General features: G+C 50.7%; 6 protein-coding genes across 6 annotated transcripts; 3 read left to right on the plus strand and 3 right to left on the minus strand.

The window, feature by feature from the left end:
- Positions 1-18: 18 nt before the first annotated feature.
- On the plus strand, positions 19-3,588 carry PSV08DRAFT_37756 (Vps54-like protein-domain-containing protein). Its single transcript, XM_014226451.2, has 3 exons — positions 19-335; positions 393-3,267; positions 3,330-3,588. Exons 1-3 carry the CDS (start codon positions 95-97, stop codon positions 3,547-3,549), a joined length of 3,336 nt encoding a protein of 1,111 aa, XP_014081926.1. The 5' UTR covers positions 19-94; the 3' UTR covers positions 3,550-3,588.
- Positions 3,589-3,783: 195 nt separating this feature from the next.
- Positions 3,784-5,498, minus strand: PSV08DRAFT_221269 (cytochrome P450; the record flags this gene model as incomplete). Its single annotated transcript, XM_014226450.1, has 2 exons — positions 3,784-3,967; positions 4,048-5,498. The coding sequence occupies 2 exons, from the start codon at positions 5,496-5,498 to the stop codon at positions 3,784-3,786; spliced, it is 1,635 nt and encodes a 544-aa protein (XP_014081925.1).
- Positions 5,499-6,417: 919 nt separating this feature from the next.
- On the minus strand, positions 6,418-8,490 carry PSV08DRAFT_401107 (uncharacterized protein; the record flags this gene model as incomplete). The annotated part of the gene is made up of 1 exon (XM_066093612.1): positions 6,418-8,490. The coding sequence occupies one exon, from the start codon at positions 8,488-8,490 to the stop codon at positions 6,418-6,420; it is 2,073 nt and encodes a 690-aa protein (XP_065949359.1).
- An 898-nt stretch (positions 8,491-9,388) lies between these two features.
- Positions 9,389-10,510, plus strand: PSV08DRAFT_361405 (phosphatidylethanolamine-binding protein). Its single transcript, XM_014226448.2, has 2 exons — positions 9,389-9,780; positions 9,830-10,510. Exons 1-2 carry the CDS (start codon positions 9,627-9,629, stop codon positions 10,438-10,440), a joined length of 765 nt encoding a protein of 254 aa, XP_014081923.1. The 5' UTR covers positions 9,389-9,626; the 3' UTR covers positions 10,441-10,510.
- On the minus strand, positions 10,489-12,345 carry PSV08DRAFT_409100 (major facilitator superfamily domain-containing protein; the record flags this gene model as incomplete). Its single annotated transcript, XM_014226447.2, has 4 exons — positions 10,489-10,744; positions 10,808-11,821; positions 11,870-12,094; positions 12,149-12,345. The coding sequence occupies 4 exons, from the start codon at positions 12,343-12,345 to the stop codon at positions 10,570-10,572; spliced, it is 1,611 nt and encodes a 536-aa protein (XP_014081922.1). The 3' UTR covers positions 10,489-10,569.
- A 793-nt stretch (positions 12,346-13,138) lies between these two features.
- On the plus strand, positions 13,139-14,821 carry PSV08DRAFT_409101 (amidase signature domain-containing protein; the record flags this gene model as incomplete). The annotated part of the gene is made up of 1 exon (XM_014226446.1): positions 13,139-14,821. The coding sequence occupies one exon, from the start codon at positions 13,139-13,141 to the stop codon at positions 14,819-14,821; it is 1,683 nt and encodes a 560-aa protein (XP_014081921.1).
- Positions 14,822-15,078: the final 257 nt, after the last annotated feature.

Raw genomic sequence — 15,078 nt, forward strand, 5'->3', positions numbered from 1 at the left:
CAACAGTACTCGCCATATCAACCAAGATGCGATAAAGGCTTCTTTATTCCCCCATGCCGCTACCGATTGAACACCCCCGACCTGCGCCGCCACCATGTCCTCTCCCGATGCCTCACGAAAGTCGACCGAAAGCTTCGAATTCCTATCGCCCAATCCTCCTCAGGGCTCCTTTGCGCCCCCATCACAACATGACTGGACAAGCAGGCCCAATTCGACGGGCGGCCGTTACAAGCCGCGACGTGGCTCAACCGCATCTTCAATTCACTCCATCGGCGGTTCACTCGACAGCAACTTCAAGACCACCATGGGCGCCGTGAGAGAGCAGAGCAACAATGGTGAAGACATACCCTGACACATGTCCGTGTATGCGCGGATAGCTAACCCCCGCTCAGCTATCTCGACGCTTCTGACTCCTCCCATCATGCGGACCGGCATGGTCCCCCATACAACCGCTACAGCTACCTCCAGCCACCGACCGCCCTCTACCAAAGACATACCTCCCGTGACCCTCGCCCACATCCCCCACGTCGACCCCTCCGCCTTCAATCCCTATCTCACCCAAGTCGGCAATCTCTACGATGCCTTTCAGCGTGCAAAGGCAGAGGCTGGTGAGTCGGCACAACAACCGAGGAGGGCATCCACCAAAGACGATGGCCCTGAAAGTCTGGCTCCCTCGCCAGCTGGCACACCAAACCTAGCAGCAGCGCCCTTTGGCCAAGACACCACTCCGAAACCGAAACGTCGAACGAGCGCATCAAAGCGTCCCTTACCGGCAATTACGCCGCTTTCTACGATACCCAATATTTACTTTGACGAAAACTTCCACATTGAGAATCCACGGACTTTTGACGTTGTCAGCGAGCGATCCGAGGTGGTGAGACCAGTGCGGAGCATAAGTAGCGATGATCCTGGCGCGCTGGACGTACCACAACCGATAGGGAGGAAGGCTCTGGCAACAAATGCGATACTACAGGAGAAGCTATCATGGTATATGGATACGGTCGAAGTGCATCTGATATCCGCAATTTCAACGGCATCAACGTCCTTTTTTGCCGCCCTGGGATCACTCCGCGAACTGCAGACCGAAGCTGCAGACTCCGTCGCCAGAATAAAAGGACTGAGAGAAGACTTGAAGAGATTGGATGAGCAGATGGCAGTAGGGGGCTTGAAGGTTGTCGAAATGAAGAGGCGGAGAGAGAACCTGAGAAGGCTGGCCGACTCAGTCGACCAGCTCCAAGCTGTAATAATCGGGCTTTCGTATTGCGACGAGGCTGTCGTTGAGGGTGACTTGGAGACTGCCATGACTCGGATCGAAATGATAGAACGACTCGTTACTGGTGCCTTGGACACCACCGACACACAGGGGACCTCATGGATGAAGACGCGGCTGCCCCCAAAATTAATTGATTTACGACCTTTAAGAGCCTTGGACGACGTATTTGAAAGCATGACTGAGATCAAGTTCCGGATCGGAAGAGGCTTCGAGGCGCGTTTTGTAGACACCTTACTTACTGACATACGTGAACATGTCAAGCGTGTCCCGAACCAGGAGACGTTGGAAAGATGGGTCGCAGCCTCTCAGAAAGGACGAAGCAGCAACCAGAAGCTCAAGACAACTCTTCCTGCTTACATGTCGACCGAAAACGAGCTCCGAGCGGACCTCCGAGCCAGCTTGTACGGCCTTAGTGGAGCGCAGTTCACGAATCAAGCTAGTACAACCTTCAGGGAAGCGGTCCTAAAGGAGATGAAAATCCTCATTCGGAAACATCTGCCAAGCTCCTCAGACGACGATACTGGGTCCATGGCATCTGTATCAACAAGAGGTGGGCGTGGACAAAGCCAGGCAGACAAGAACTCGATTCTCGCACGAAATCTGCGGGCTATGGACCCTGGCGATGCAGAAGATTTCTTCGCAAACATTTTTACCGATATTGGTGAGGCACTACGTCGACTGAGTACTTTGGTCAAGGTGTTGCTCGATGTAACCAGTGGTGTCACCACACCTCCTGTCTCTGCAGGTGGTCTACTATCCCCTAGGAATTCCTACCTAAACAACATTGATGATTACCTGGGCAACGGCGTACCACCACCCTCTTCCACCGACTTGCAAATGGAGATTATGCAGGCCCTGGACATGTCAAGCCTCCTGGGCCAGGCAGTCGATGCTGCTCAGACGCAGATCACTAAGCTGCTAAGAGTCCGCTCGGAGGCGACTGCAAACCTCCCACTCGATAGATTCCTTCGTTATTTCACCATGTGCAGGCTGTTTGCCGACGAGTGTGAGGCAGTTTCTGGACGATCCGGTGCTGCATTGAAGGGCGTGGTTAACACACACATCACCGACTTCGTGTCCAAATTTGGAGACTTTGAAAAGCAGGAGCTTGCGAAAGCCATGGACTCGGATCGCTGGGAACCAAAAGACTTTGATGCTGAGGACACAGAGGTTCTTGCGCGGTTATTGAAGGGCATGGAGAGTGATCCCCCGAGCTGGGCAGAGACTGGTAACATCCTGCAGGAGATTCAAGAACCGACCACAAATGGCACGTCTGTCAAGACTAATGGCAGCTTTGAAGACAAACCAAAGGAGAAGAACAAGATTACTGTGCCTGCTATCGTGGATGAGGAAAAATACACCATATCCTCGTCTTCTTGTGTCGTAATAAGGGGAATCGAACGCTTCGAGATCCTCGTCTCCGTCATGCCAAGCATGACCTCTGAAGTCGCTGCCTCGCTCTGCGAGTACATCAAGCTCTTCAACTCACGCCTATGCCAACTTATTCTTGGCGCCGGGGCCATGCATTCTGCTGGTCTTAAGAACATCAACACCAAGCACCTTGCCATTGCTTCCCAAACCCTCTCTTTTATAATCGCCATTCTTCCCTACATCCGCGAGTGTTTCCGGCGCCGTATTGCCTCTGCCAGCAACAAGTCATCTCTTGGCGAATTCGACAACGTCAAGCGTTTGCTGCACGACCAGCAGAACCAAATCCACGAGAAGCTAACAGATATTCTCTCAGGCCGCGCCACGGTACACATGCGCAGTCTCAAAAAGGTTGACTGGGACAGTGAGGCTGAAGCTAACAAAGATGTCAGTCCCAGCATGGAGAGCTTGACCAAAGACACAGTTACTATGCACAAGGTCATCAACAAGTACCTGAGCGAGATCCAGGTCCGCATGATCATGGGTCCAGTATTTGAAAGCTATAGGGAGCAAGTCGGTAAAGTCATCAAGGAAGCGCCTGTTAAGACGGCAGCAGGGAAAGCACGGTAAGTAATCAAAACTGAGTCGTCGACCGCAGATATGGCTATTTACTGACACACTATCACAGTTTACTACGTGAAGCAAAACTCTTTGATGCAAAGCTTGGCCCGATTGATGGCGCGGGTAACGTCGGTTCCCATCTCATCGGCCTGGTAGTCAGTAAGACGGTTGCGGAACCAAAGGCCGAGCCAAAACCTGAATCCAAAGAAATAGAGACAAAACAAGGGGGAAAGGAAGACATGGTGGAACCGAGTACTGAGAAGAAGACTAATGGAGACACGACATGAAGTAGATACCCCGACTATCTCCTTCGAATTGAGACTTGAAATTTCGAATTAACGATTTTATTGTCATGTGTTTTTTTTTCTTTATTTGAGATTCGTTGCATCTTCCCAAGTGCCATGGGTTTTTCATAACCGAAAGTTTTCCGGCAGTCGACATGGGCATCTTGATCCCTTCTCCCCAAGCAAAAACCCAAAACATCTTCTCATAACCTACATCCACCAAACCCTCTTACCCTCTCAGTCGTCCTCCGGCGTCCACACCGCCTTGCGCCTCCTCGTCTCAATTTGCACCGGAAGCGGGACATGATACCGAATAACCCACAGAATCTTCGGTCCTTCAGCCAAAGGCTTAAAGTCATAATGCAGCAACATATACGAGAGTATGATTTTGAGTTGGTGCGCAGCGAGAAAGCGACCAGGACTGTACTTTTGCATTAGCATTTCTCCTCACCTTCCCGAGACTTGATTTCAAAAAGACCGGTGGGGGGAGGATAAACGTACCAAGCATGTCTCCCATGGCCAAACTGCAAATGATCAAAACTCGTCGTAGCCAACGCCTTCTGCTTAATCCTCAACACATCGACTTTCTTCTTCTCTTCTTCGGACAACTGCGCATACTCCTCCATTGGCCGCGAGTACCGAAACGCATCGTACTCACCCGCGTTCTCGTATATCGTTTCGTCGCCCGCAATCGGCATCCAGGGGCACGCCAGCAGGGTGCCGTACGGGAAATGCGTGCCATCGGGTGCTGTAACGCCGTCACGGGCTACGATTTTGCGTGTGGAAAGAGTGAGGCCGATGGGGGATTTGCGTTGGGCTTCGCGGATGGCGGAGTCGAGGCGGTGCATGCGGGAGAGGCCTTGGCGGGTGTATTGCCCGCCTTCTTCGCGGAGGATGCGGTGCGACTCCTCGCGGAGAAGGCGGATGGTGTGCTGGCCGTCGTGCAGGATGTTGATGATGGAGTCGTAGATTGACATTACGGTGGTATGGCTGGCGAAGACGACGGCCATTGTGCGGAGGGCGATGCGGTCTGGATGCATTTCCTCCGGACGGTTTTCGGATTGCGCGGTGCGGTAGGTCCATGTGAAGAAGTCTTGGGGTTCGGTCCAAGTGGTGTAGTCAGGATGGCCGGCGTCCTTTTTTTGGAGGTCTGCGATGCGCTGTTTGATTAAGGGGAGGGTGAAGCGGGATGCTTGCCTGAAGTGGTATTTGTTTGATAGACTTAGAAATGCACTGGCGAGTGGCAGGATGGCTTTGGGCGTGACGACTACCAGGATTTGCATGCGTACAATGTCCATAGTGAAGCTCGAAGCGGCTTTGTTAAAATCGGGATCGTGACATAGAGGGCTTCCAACAATCGGCAAGTTGGACAGACGAGGGATGACCTTGGAGAACGTGTCCATTACGTCCAGTTTGATCCAGTTCTCCGTGTCAGTACCGAATACATCCATAACAACTTGTGGTATCTCATTCTTGAGGTCTGGGATGATTGTTTTTAGATTTCGGACCACATTTTTATGAATGACATGTTCGTGATATGGATCTTTGAGAATGATGGGGTCGAGAAACGCCCAGTCGCCGTTGAACATATCGTAGTGAGGCTCGCTCGCACTGGCAATATGATCAGGTAGGTCATACATCCATGCCATTTGGCTTTTCGGTATGATAATCTCAGGTGGCATACCCAGCGTGGGAGGTAACACAAAAGCCTGGTCATTGCGGCTGTATTGATGGTATCCGGCAACCACCCATTCTTTACTCTTCGTGACGGCGAAAAAGTTGCGAATTCCATCTATCCATCCTGTCCCGTAGCCCATACATGGCACACCGGCAGGTAATTTTGGTGCGGTGAGAAAGTGGTAGACCGTAGCGGTGATCCAGTACGTGACGATAGCAACAACAACATGCGGAAGCGTCAACAGGCTGTACAGCCCCAATCCCTCCCCTCCCATGTTGACTATATCTGATGGTGAATCAGAGGTGGAACGTCTGAATCCATGGGTTAGGCGGCACGGCCTGCAGCATACTTATATGTGTGAGTAGCGGCCGGTCGACAGGGGTGGACCCCAGCAGCGTTGTTGGGTGAAACAACGCAGCACTGCATGTCGCTGACAAGCTTTCCTAGTCGATCTGTGCACGATCGCCGACCATCCGGTACCGTCGGAGATCCTCCACTATAGCCGTCAAACCATCAATCAAGATCAACCTTTTGGTGGGCAAGTCAAGATTGGATCGCCGTAGTAGTCAGTACTATTAGCGGCCGCAGCACACCGCCTAGTAGTACTAGATGTGCGGAACGAGAAAGGAGAGCCAGTTGAGCACAACGGCTATATGCCCAGGTTCTGCAACACCAACGCAACCTTTGCCCTTGTTGTGCAAAGGTAATTCATATCATTGCTTCTTATATGGGCTGACGTGAGCATTAAGAAGTTCACGCCCTGGTACATATCCGCCTGTCCTTGTTTCCAGTAAGTAGCGTCGGTCAAACCTCCCCGAGGATTGCATAAGCAGCCGACGGCCCAGAACACCGGTAGCCATGTGCCTGGAATGGTGAGGTTGTTTGGGGGCTACAACCGTATGTGGAAATGCTCCTATGGGGTATGGATGGATGTCATATCAGAAGACGCGCCATAATGGACTGAATTTCCATGCACAGTTGGGATTGACTGAGAAACAAAAACGATGGACATAATAAAAACAGCATACAAAAGTTCGTTTATGTATCTAGTGTCAGCTAGTAGCCACAAACTGTCCTTAACCATAGACATACGGTTATGGATGAAGAAAAAAAGACTTCTCTAAGACCTATCTACCCTCTACATACAATAATGCTAGATGACTCCAACCATACCTCACATACTACTCTAGCTCTTAAGCCCCCACAAACTTAACCACATTCCTCAACAAATCTATGCCTGTCCTCTCACACGCCAACAGCAAACTGTCCACACCCGGTATCCGCTCCAATTCCTCCTGCGTCTGTGGTCGCGCACGTACAATCAAGTCTAGCGTGTGCGGCGAGACGATGGGCAGAGCGGTAGCTGGGCGGCGTTCTGGGAGTTTGCTCGTGACGAGTTTGCTGAATGCTAGGAGTTTGGATTTTGCAATGCGGGAAGAAGGGCTGAGGTTGGGATCGGATATCGATGGTGCTTGTTTTGGAGGAGCATGGGATATGCTCTTTCGGATGGTAGGCTCCGACTTTGAAGGTGTTGGTCTGCTTGCTGCGAGGGAAAGCGCATGGGATATGGTCGGTTCTTGGGAAAAGTTCCTCTCTTGTCTTGCACGAGTTGTGGGGCTAGTAAGGAGGGGAGCGGATTTTGAACCATGCAAGGGTTTAAGGTACGGTAATGTCTCATGGGGTTCATGAACATTGCGGTCTATGTGTTTCTGCTTTGTTGGGCTCTCGGCCCACTTGCGCTTTGTGCCAGAGCTTTCTCGCCGATTCCTTGGGCTGCCAAATTCCAGAGATATGAGTGAGTTGTCGGAGCCGTAATCTGACTCGTTGTCTTTAAGAGCGGTGCCATGAGCGTCAAGCTTGGACTCGGCCAGAGTGAAAGATAAACCGGTATGTAGCTGAGGCACCCTTGGTGGCGGTTCGTCGAAAGCAAGGGGCGAATACAAGTCTGATAAGACCCGACGAGCCACTTGGATACGGCGTGGGATTCGGAGAATGTGCGCTTCCTCTTCCTTGGACGGTGAAGATTTGTCGGTGCTGGCTGACTCCTCGATACCGTTTTTTGTCAGGAATTTCGAAATGACCTGGACCCATTCATCTCCGTAATTCCGCTGTTGAACCTTCCCTACACCTTTGATTGCAAGTAGAGCGGGTGCATCCAGGGGACGTGCCCGTGCAATGGCCCGGAGCAAAACATCGGAAACTACACGCGTTGGCGGTATGTTTCCCTTTTCTGCAAGAAGTGCTCGACGCACAAGCAGCTCATCATAAAGAGCCTGTGAGGTCTCGTCAAGAGGCTCCAAGATCTTTTCGGTATTCCGCGCTTTAGAAGTTGTTGATATTAAACTGCTCTTTACGGGCTTGACACCAAAAAATTCCGCTGTTGTGATAGTTGTTCCATCCCCAACATCTAAAAGGATTGGATCGTCCCTTGAAGCTCTCCCGCTTGGGTACCTTTCCGCATATATCGGTGGAGGTGGCGTCGGCTTCATGGACAGTCTCTTCGCATTCATGCATTTGTAAAGCATGAAACCGGCGTAAGCGTCACCAGCTGCATAATCAATCTGCTCTTCTGACAACGGCTTGCTCCAGTCACTTGTCCTCACATCACCTTTGTACAGTGGCAAACCGAGCTGTTCTTCCACTTGTTGTGCCAAGCTCACCAGTTTGACGGTTACATACTCTGGTCTGCGAGGCCCGAACTTTACCAGCCGGTTTAGATGACTTAATTCAATGGCACCTTTCGGCTGGAGCCCAAAGTATTGGCTTAATCTTGAGAAATCAGCTTTCAGTATGTTAACCCCTACTTTTCCGATATTTGGATCCTCAATGATTTTCTTCAATGAAGGCGCGATGATGTCCCTACTTGTCTTTCCTGGATGGAGTCCGATGTGGATCAGCCCGATTTTGTCTTCAGAAGCAACCTGAATTAGACCGATTTTATTTTGCAGAGTGTCTTCGACCCAATACCCCCAAGGCCATTCCATATCGAATCCAAGAATAGGCTCGTCGAGAAATCGCTGAGCAATGGCTTCCGACTCTGTCTTTGTTTTGCTATACATGATTTCAATCTCCTTGCCCTCCGGTCCCCGGTAAAGGCGGTGGCTCCACCATAAGGGTGGCACAGGTCGATCTGAAGAAAAGCCATTTGATCGGAGGGTTGTGGGTTGTGCTTTGGGCAATTGCAGGGAGAAGGAAAGTGGCCATTGTGAAGTTGCTGATTTGATAGTGGAAGCGGCTTCAGCTTTAGTGGAGGCGGGAGCGGCCATCAGACGCCGTCTGCAACTCCAAAGCAGACTCGGTGAGCTCCGCCTGCTGCGGTGGATCGTCGTAGAAAGCATGGGGAGGCTGCGCGATCGTGAGGGGTGTAGGGCCGCCATAGGCGCTAGGAAGCACAGACTGTCATGTAGTACGCGCTATCACGTGAGTGTTGGCTAGCGCGTTTGACCTTGTTCTCACTACGTATGACTTGGAGTACGCTGTTATCACCTGCAGTCGCAATGCCATTGTGAGCTTCATCATCAAACTCCTTGGTTTCGCCTCTGGGAACGTCACTAATACGGTTCTGGACATTCGTTCTTATTTTCAGCTCAAGAATGCCACGTCCTAACGAATAATGACCGCATCGAATACCAATCGCACAGGCCCATTGCCCGAGTATCCACATCTTTGGGCGAAGTCCTCGATGCCGCAGTCCGTTTCCTGGAATTAGCCTGTCTTTTTTCGCCCCGGGTGTCGATTGTTGCATCCGATTGCTGCACATCAATATGCCGAAGAGCTGAGCAAGGCAAGGCCCGGGACGCCTCATGGAGACCCGAACGAACCAAGAAACGTTCAACCAGCCATGCTGAGACTTGTCTCTCCTTCAACATACTGGTTCCAAGCCTTGCGCAACCGTTCAGGACAAGGCCTTGGTCCGGAATCTTGGATAAGCTGACATACACCATGACGGGGCGTAAATCCTATCGCATCTCTGATGACCCAGTCTTTGCACTGACTGCCAAGATGTGCCTTGGACTCTTACCTTGAACGCCTCACCAGGAGAAGCAATAGATTACCCAATTAAGTAGTAACTGCTCATTGCTTCTTTGATACACTTCGGGAATGCAATGTGGTTTTTGCCAAGATGCGACACCTGGGCCCTCGTGCAGTACCCGTTTCAAGGATACGCGAACCAGCCTTCGTGAGCACATCATCTGCCCTATGCATTGATCACGGTGCGACAGCCTGTGGCACAGCTCTTGCATTCTTGCCTTGGGGCCGCGTATGCCTGTTTTGTATATTAAGGTAGACATTCTCCCATTAGGCTTGCAGGACCACATTCATACTGAGATACCACTCCGCTTTACCTACTCAAACGACTATTTTCCCATTTTGCATATTTCCCCCGAATATCACGAACATCATGTTTTTCTCCACATCGATATTGGCTATGGCCATTATTGGCCTTGTACAGGCACAGGTACCGCCTGGTTTCACACCTGAGGCTGCAAACAAACTCGAGGTCATGTTCAACTCCACAATGATCGACACCCCAGGCCAATTAATACCAAGAGCCGGTAAGTTTTCCGTGTTGTTTACTAGAAACAGCGTCTGACTTGTAGCCAGCCGCTGCAAGCCAGCCCAGACTTGCCCTATCCAGCGCTTTGATCAACATGGACGAACGATACATGTTCATCATGCTAGACCTAGATGTCCCACCAGCAAACGGCACCACAGAACGCCGCGTACTCTTGCACTGCATGAACACGGGCTTCCGAGCAACAAGGCAGCAAGTCAGCGGTGCAGCCAAACTTCTCGCATCATCCCAAACAGGCCCGGCAGCATATCTTCCTCCCAACCCTCCACCAGTCGACACAGTCCCGCATCGCTACGTCGAGCTATTGTTCAAGCAACCTTCCAGCCTCAGCGTTTCTGAATCGACTTATGCCAATGTGCAAAACCGCATCAATTTCGACATCGAGGCTTTCATGTCGGAAAACGGTGTGGACGCTCCTCTTGCGGCGAATTACTTTCACGTGGATGGACGAGCAGGTGCGGCATCGGCGAGTGGTGCACCAGCAGCAGCGACGGGAGCATCGGCGAGTGGTACTGGTGCGGGAGCTGCGCCTTCAAGTACGCTAGTGCCGTTTGAGGGCGCAGCTGGCAAGGCTAGCGTTCCAGTTAGGACGGCGGCGCAGCTTGGTGGCTTAGCGCTGTTTGCTCTGTTGGTCTTGTAAGATAAGATGAGCGCTGTATATTTCTAGTTATGCCTTGATGAGATCGTGTTCGAATATACTTTTAAGTCTTTGAATTTTCTTACTGGCAATTCCTCTAAACATTGCTGTGTTGCCGTGACAGTACACCACTCACAACGAGGTCCTTTCAGCCTTAACAATGGTGTAGTATTTACTGCAACTCCGAACTCGGATACCTTTGCCATATTTTATCATGACCAGGAACATCGACGAAGCAGCCATTCCGATAAAGGCAGCAGAAATGAAGCAATTTTGGTATCCGAGGTTTCTCAACCACGGTGTGATACTCCTAGTAGTCAGCATCCTCTCTCACACTTCCGAGTATATGAGCAAATAGAAAAGGACTCACCCATAACTAATCGCAAACGACATCGTGTTCCGAATCAAGATTACCGTAACAATAGCATCTCCGCTGATATCATGATAACTATCAACCATATAGTTAACACTGAGCGTAACTCCAACCGCCGACGTGAAAGCCAGACATCCCATGGCAAACACAAGTCCAAACCAATGTACCCCATGTGCAGCTCCCACACCCCACAGAATAAGGGAAGCAGGCACCATAACCAAACACAGCGCAAAAGGCCAGAGCCGGTACTCCGCTTCCATGACACCGTTGTTCTTGCGCGCGAGCTTGATAGTCAGCCAATCGCTGAATCGGCCGGAAAAAAGGGCGCCAACTACGACCCCGATACAGCACGAAACGTAGCTGAGACCGACCATCGAGGGCTTGAAGTTGTAACCTGGGCCTCCGAGGATAATGGATGTCGTAGCGTTGAGGACGTTGAACCAGATGAGGTAGGATCCGTAGCTGAAGCCCGAGTAGAAAATCACGGGCCAGGTGAGGTACATTAGACTGCGTTTTGCGCGCTCGAAGATGTTTGTGCCGGGGGTGGGCTGCCAAAGGGAGAGTTTCTGGAAGAACGTCTTTGTAGATGTTTGGATTTCGTCGCTTGCGGCCGTTTGTCCAGTCGCTGCTTTGACCTTTTCTTCGTCGGGTAGTATACCGGTTTGGGGAGGTTGTGAGTTGGGTGTTTGGATAGGTATGCCGTCGAGTTTCCGGACGTAGTTTGTTTCTTCCAAGAAGAGAAAGAGGAATATGAGGGTACAGCCGAGGAAGATGGCGGGCCAGTAGAAAACCCATCGCCAGCCCTGGCCTTCGGAGATGAAGCCGCTTATGATGGGGGCGAAGTAGTTGCTTCCTGCGAGTGAGAAAGCGTAGAAGCCCATGTAGAGTCCACGTTGGTGAGTGAAGTATACGTCGGTTACTGAGATCTCGGGGAGTGCTTCTACGGGGGCGACGAAGAAGCCTGTTACGATACATCGGGCTATCCATTCGCCATTGCTCTTGACATAAGCGCTGGAACGGTCAGTGAAGCCAAATTAGCGTAAATGATGGTTTTCCTACCTCCAGATGCTGGTACCGATGGCTCCAAGAACAGATATCAAAAAAGTCAGTCTCTTCCCATACCGCAGAGCAAACGGTTGCCAGAAGAGGAGTCCCCATCCAAGAAACAAGAACATATATCCAGTGCCTTCATTCAGCGTTGAAACAGAAACCCCAGAAGCCTGTGAAAGTGGCACTAATACAGAATACACTGTTGATACTGCAATACCAGTCATCCAAGTATATCTTCACGGAAAAGATCAGTAGTTGGCTATAGAAGCCTAACAGATGGGCACGCACAGATTGGTACATATAGTGGACATGAGTTTGCGGCGTGGAGACCAATTGAGCGGGTCATCTGGGTCGCTCGAGGGTGCTGGATCCAGGATGATGTCTCCATCTTCAGCATGGCGCGTGTGCATGCTGTGGTCCAGGTCCACCAGATGGACGGTGCCTGGGACAGGTCTCATGTCAAGATCATCGGATCTGCCTGCCATCTTGAAGAGTAAAAGATCGCTCAATCAAATGGAACGAGACGCTCTGTGCGCCTGGGGAATATGTAACACATTATATAGACGTCAGGATACACGAGTGGGGTTACCCGAACACTGGTTGTGCAGGATGCGACAAGTTACCTAATCACGCCAATTTGCTTTTACTGCCAGTGATAAGGTTCAGCATGATCTCCAACCTCCATGGTTTTCACCCGAGATTCAACTCCAAAGAGTCAAGAGATAGCAAGTTGCGGAGATAGGCAGATGACGAAGGACGCGGTTGAGTAGCTATCGAGCTAGCCGGAGTGTGGCTGAGAAGACAGCAAGTCCACGCGGAAGTGATAAGGATGATAGCAAGCTATTCGCTCTGCCGGTTACTCCAACTATATACTAGACGACCCGTTTTCTTTGATATGATGTTGAGTTGTGATTGGCATGATACGTAGGTGTTTTGTAAAGTAGTAAGGATGAAGGCATCGGTTCATGCGGGGCGGAGCGGGGGTTGGGCGGGGGCCATGGTTACTTGACGCAGAACGGCCGGCCACCGGGATGATTCCGCCCTCGACCCCAATGGCTTTATCATGGTATCGTGTGGAAATTTGGAGAGCTGGACCACCACGTTGCCCAATGCCGGATCCGCATAACTTGATGTTACGAAAAATAAATGGACGGCTTGCTTCCGCTGAAGCCCGAAAATGATTAACGAATTGCACATAAGGGATTTGTGATCCCCCATCGCGTGTACGGAGAGTGTGAACTCCTTGTATTGTTTCTTCGCTGTCATTTGTCCATAAAAATGCCTGGGCATCCTTCCAACCTCACAGTGCTTCAAACTAAACCCCTGCTCCAGGGTACACCGGAATACGAGAAGAAGCGTGCCGCCATTCTCGAAGCCTTTGCGGAGAAAGTGCCTTCAGAACTGCGGCTATCGTCAGACTTCTTCTCAAATCCGCCAAAGGATGTTTCTTGCGTACCCACAAAATGCGGTATTTTGACTCCTACCGAGATCGATATCACGGAAAAGTACGATGCGGTAGGCCTTGCGGAAGCTATTGCTGCCTGCAAGTTAACAGCAGTTCAAGTAGCTACGGCCTATTCTAAACGAGCCATCATTGCGCATCAATTAACATGCTGCTTGACACAATGGTTCATGAACGACGCGATTAAGAGAGCTCAGGAACTCGATGACTATCTGGAGAAGAATGGGAGAACGATCGGGCCTTTGCATGGGGTACCAATTAGCATTAAGGAACACATACCTGTTGCTGGAACTTATTCCTCCTGTGGAGCAATGGCAAGCATACAGTTCGATGAACAGGATTGTGTCATGGTATCCATATTACGAAGCATGGGCGCGGTATTTTACTGCAAGACAAACCAGCCACAGGGAATTATGCACTTAGAGACTACATCGCATTACGGCCGCACTATAAATCCATTCAACACTGATCTCAGTGCTGGAGGCTCATCAGGTGGCGAGGCAGCACTGGTGGCCATGAAGGGATCAGTTCTTGGTGTGGGCACAGACATTGGCGGTAGCATCAGAGGACCTGCGGCATTTTGCGGCATCTATGGATACAAGACTACGTCTTATGTACTTCCAGCGAAGGATTATATTGCTTTACCCTTCGCCGCCGAACTCAACATTATTGGCAGCACTGGCGCGTTCAGTCGAAGCTTACGGGATATAGACCTCTTCATGAACTCTGTCATTGGCCAGAAGCCGTGGCTTCAAGATCAAAAGCTAGTTCCGTTGCCGTGGACAGGCTTGCAAACCCCAACCAACAAGCCATTACGAATAGGTATCATCGAAAATGATGGCTTCATTGAGCCCCAGCCTCCAGTCAAGCGCGCTATTGCATGGGCTAGATCTCGACTCTCCGATCCAAAATACTCTGGTATCTTTGAAATCAAAGACTTCAAACCCTACAACGCAGCAGAAGCATGGAAAATGATCCGACGCATGTACTGGCCTGGAGGTGGCATAAAGGAAGCAGAGCTCTACAAAGCATCAGGCGAGCCAATTCTTGAGTTAACAGAATGGGGCTGGAAAGACGCCAAACCACACGGCATGCTCGACGCCTCTCAAGTCACCGATCTCCGCACCGAGCGCGACAAGTTCCGCTACGCATTCGCCGATAGTTGGAACAAACAGGAAATCGATATCGTTATCGGACCTGCATTTGTAGGCCCGGCTTCTGTGCACGACACTGCGTTCTACTGGACATACACTTGTCTCTACAATTTCGTGGATTATCCTGGTATTGTTGTGCCGACGCCGATTAGGGCTGAGACGAAGGAGGACTATGCACCGGATTACAAGCCGTTGAGTGAGGAATGCAAGCATGTCAAGGAACTTTGGGAGAAGTCGAGTTTTGACGGGGCGCCGATTGCGCTGCAGGTTAATGCGAGGAGATACCATGATAGTGAGTTGTTTGGCGCGTTGGCAGTGTTGAAGGACGTGCTTGGGCTTCCATGATACGGTTGGCAAGTGTCATTTCCTATGTTGTTGAGTCTAGGTGTTTCTGGAGATACGAATCATTGGATCTGCCAAATGTGCTATGAGTCTTGCTTTTCGGCTTCGGTCCTTGGGAGATCGAGGTTGGGCAGACGCTTTACAGACTTGAGTCAGCTTTACATGTTCTTAGATAGGACTGTTATTATATCTACTTAGTTACTCAACTTCTTTATTTGCAGTTCTTGTGTACACATTGGAACCACTTGTTGCTTACTTGG

This window comes from Bipolaris maydis (genome assembly GCF_028858645.1).
Source record: "Bipolaris maydis strain C4 unplaced genomic scaffold PSV08scaffold_5, whole genome shotgun sequence".
NCBI classification, from domain to species: domain Eukaryota; kingdom Fungi; phylum Ascomycota; class Dothideomycetes; order Pleosporales; family Pleosporaceae; genus Bipolaris; species Bipolaris maydis.

What these genes read in the sequence shown, in the direction of transcription:
- PSV08DRAFT_37756 (XM_014226451.2), top strand. Translation starts at nt 95, where the DNA reads ATGTCCTCTCCCGATGCCTCACGAAAGTCGACCGAAAGCTTCGAATTC. An exon ending in GAGAGAGCAGAGCAACAATG is followed by an intron (nt 336 to 392) that starts GTGAAGACATAC and finishes ACCCCCGCTCAG; the next exon opens with CTATCTCGACGCTTCTGACT. An exon ending in ACGGCAGCAGGGAAAGCACG is followed by an intron (nt 3,268 to 3,329) that starts GTAAGTAATCAA and finishes ACACTATCACAG; the next exon opens with TTTACTACGTGAAGCAAAAC.
- PSV08DRAFT_361405 (XM_014226448.2), top strand. Translation starts at nt 9,627, where the DNA reads ATGTTTTTCTCCACATCGATATTGGCTATGGCCATTATTGGCCTTGTA. An exon ending in CCAATTAATACCAAGAGCCG is followed by an intron (nt 9,781 to 9,829) that starts GTAAGTTTTCCG and finishes ACTTGTAGCCAG; the next exon opens with CCGCTGCAAGCCAGCCCAGA.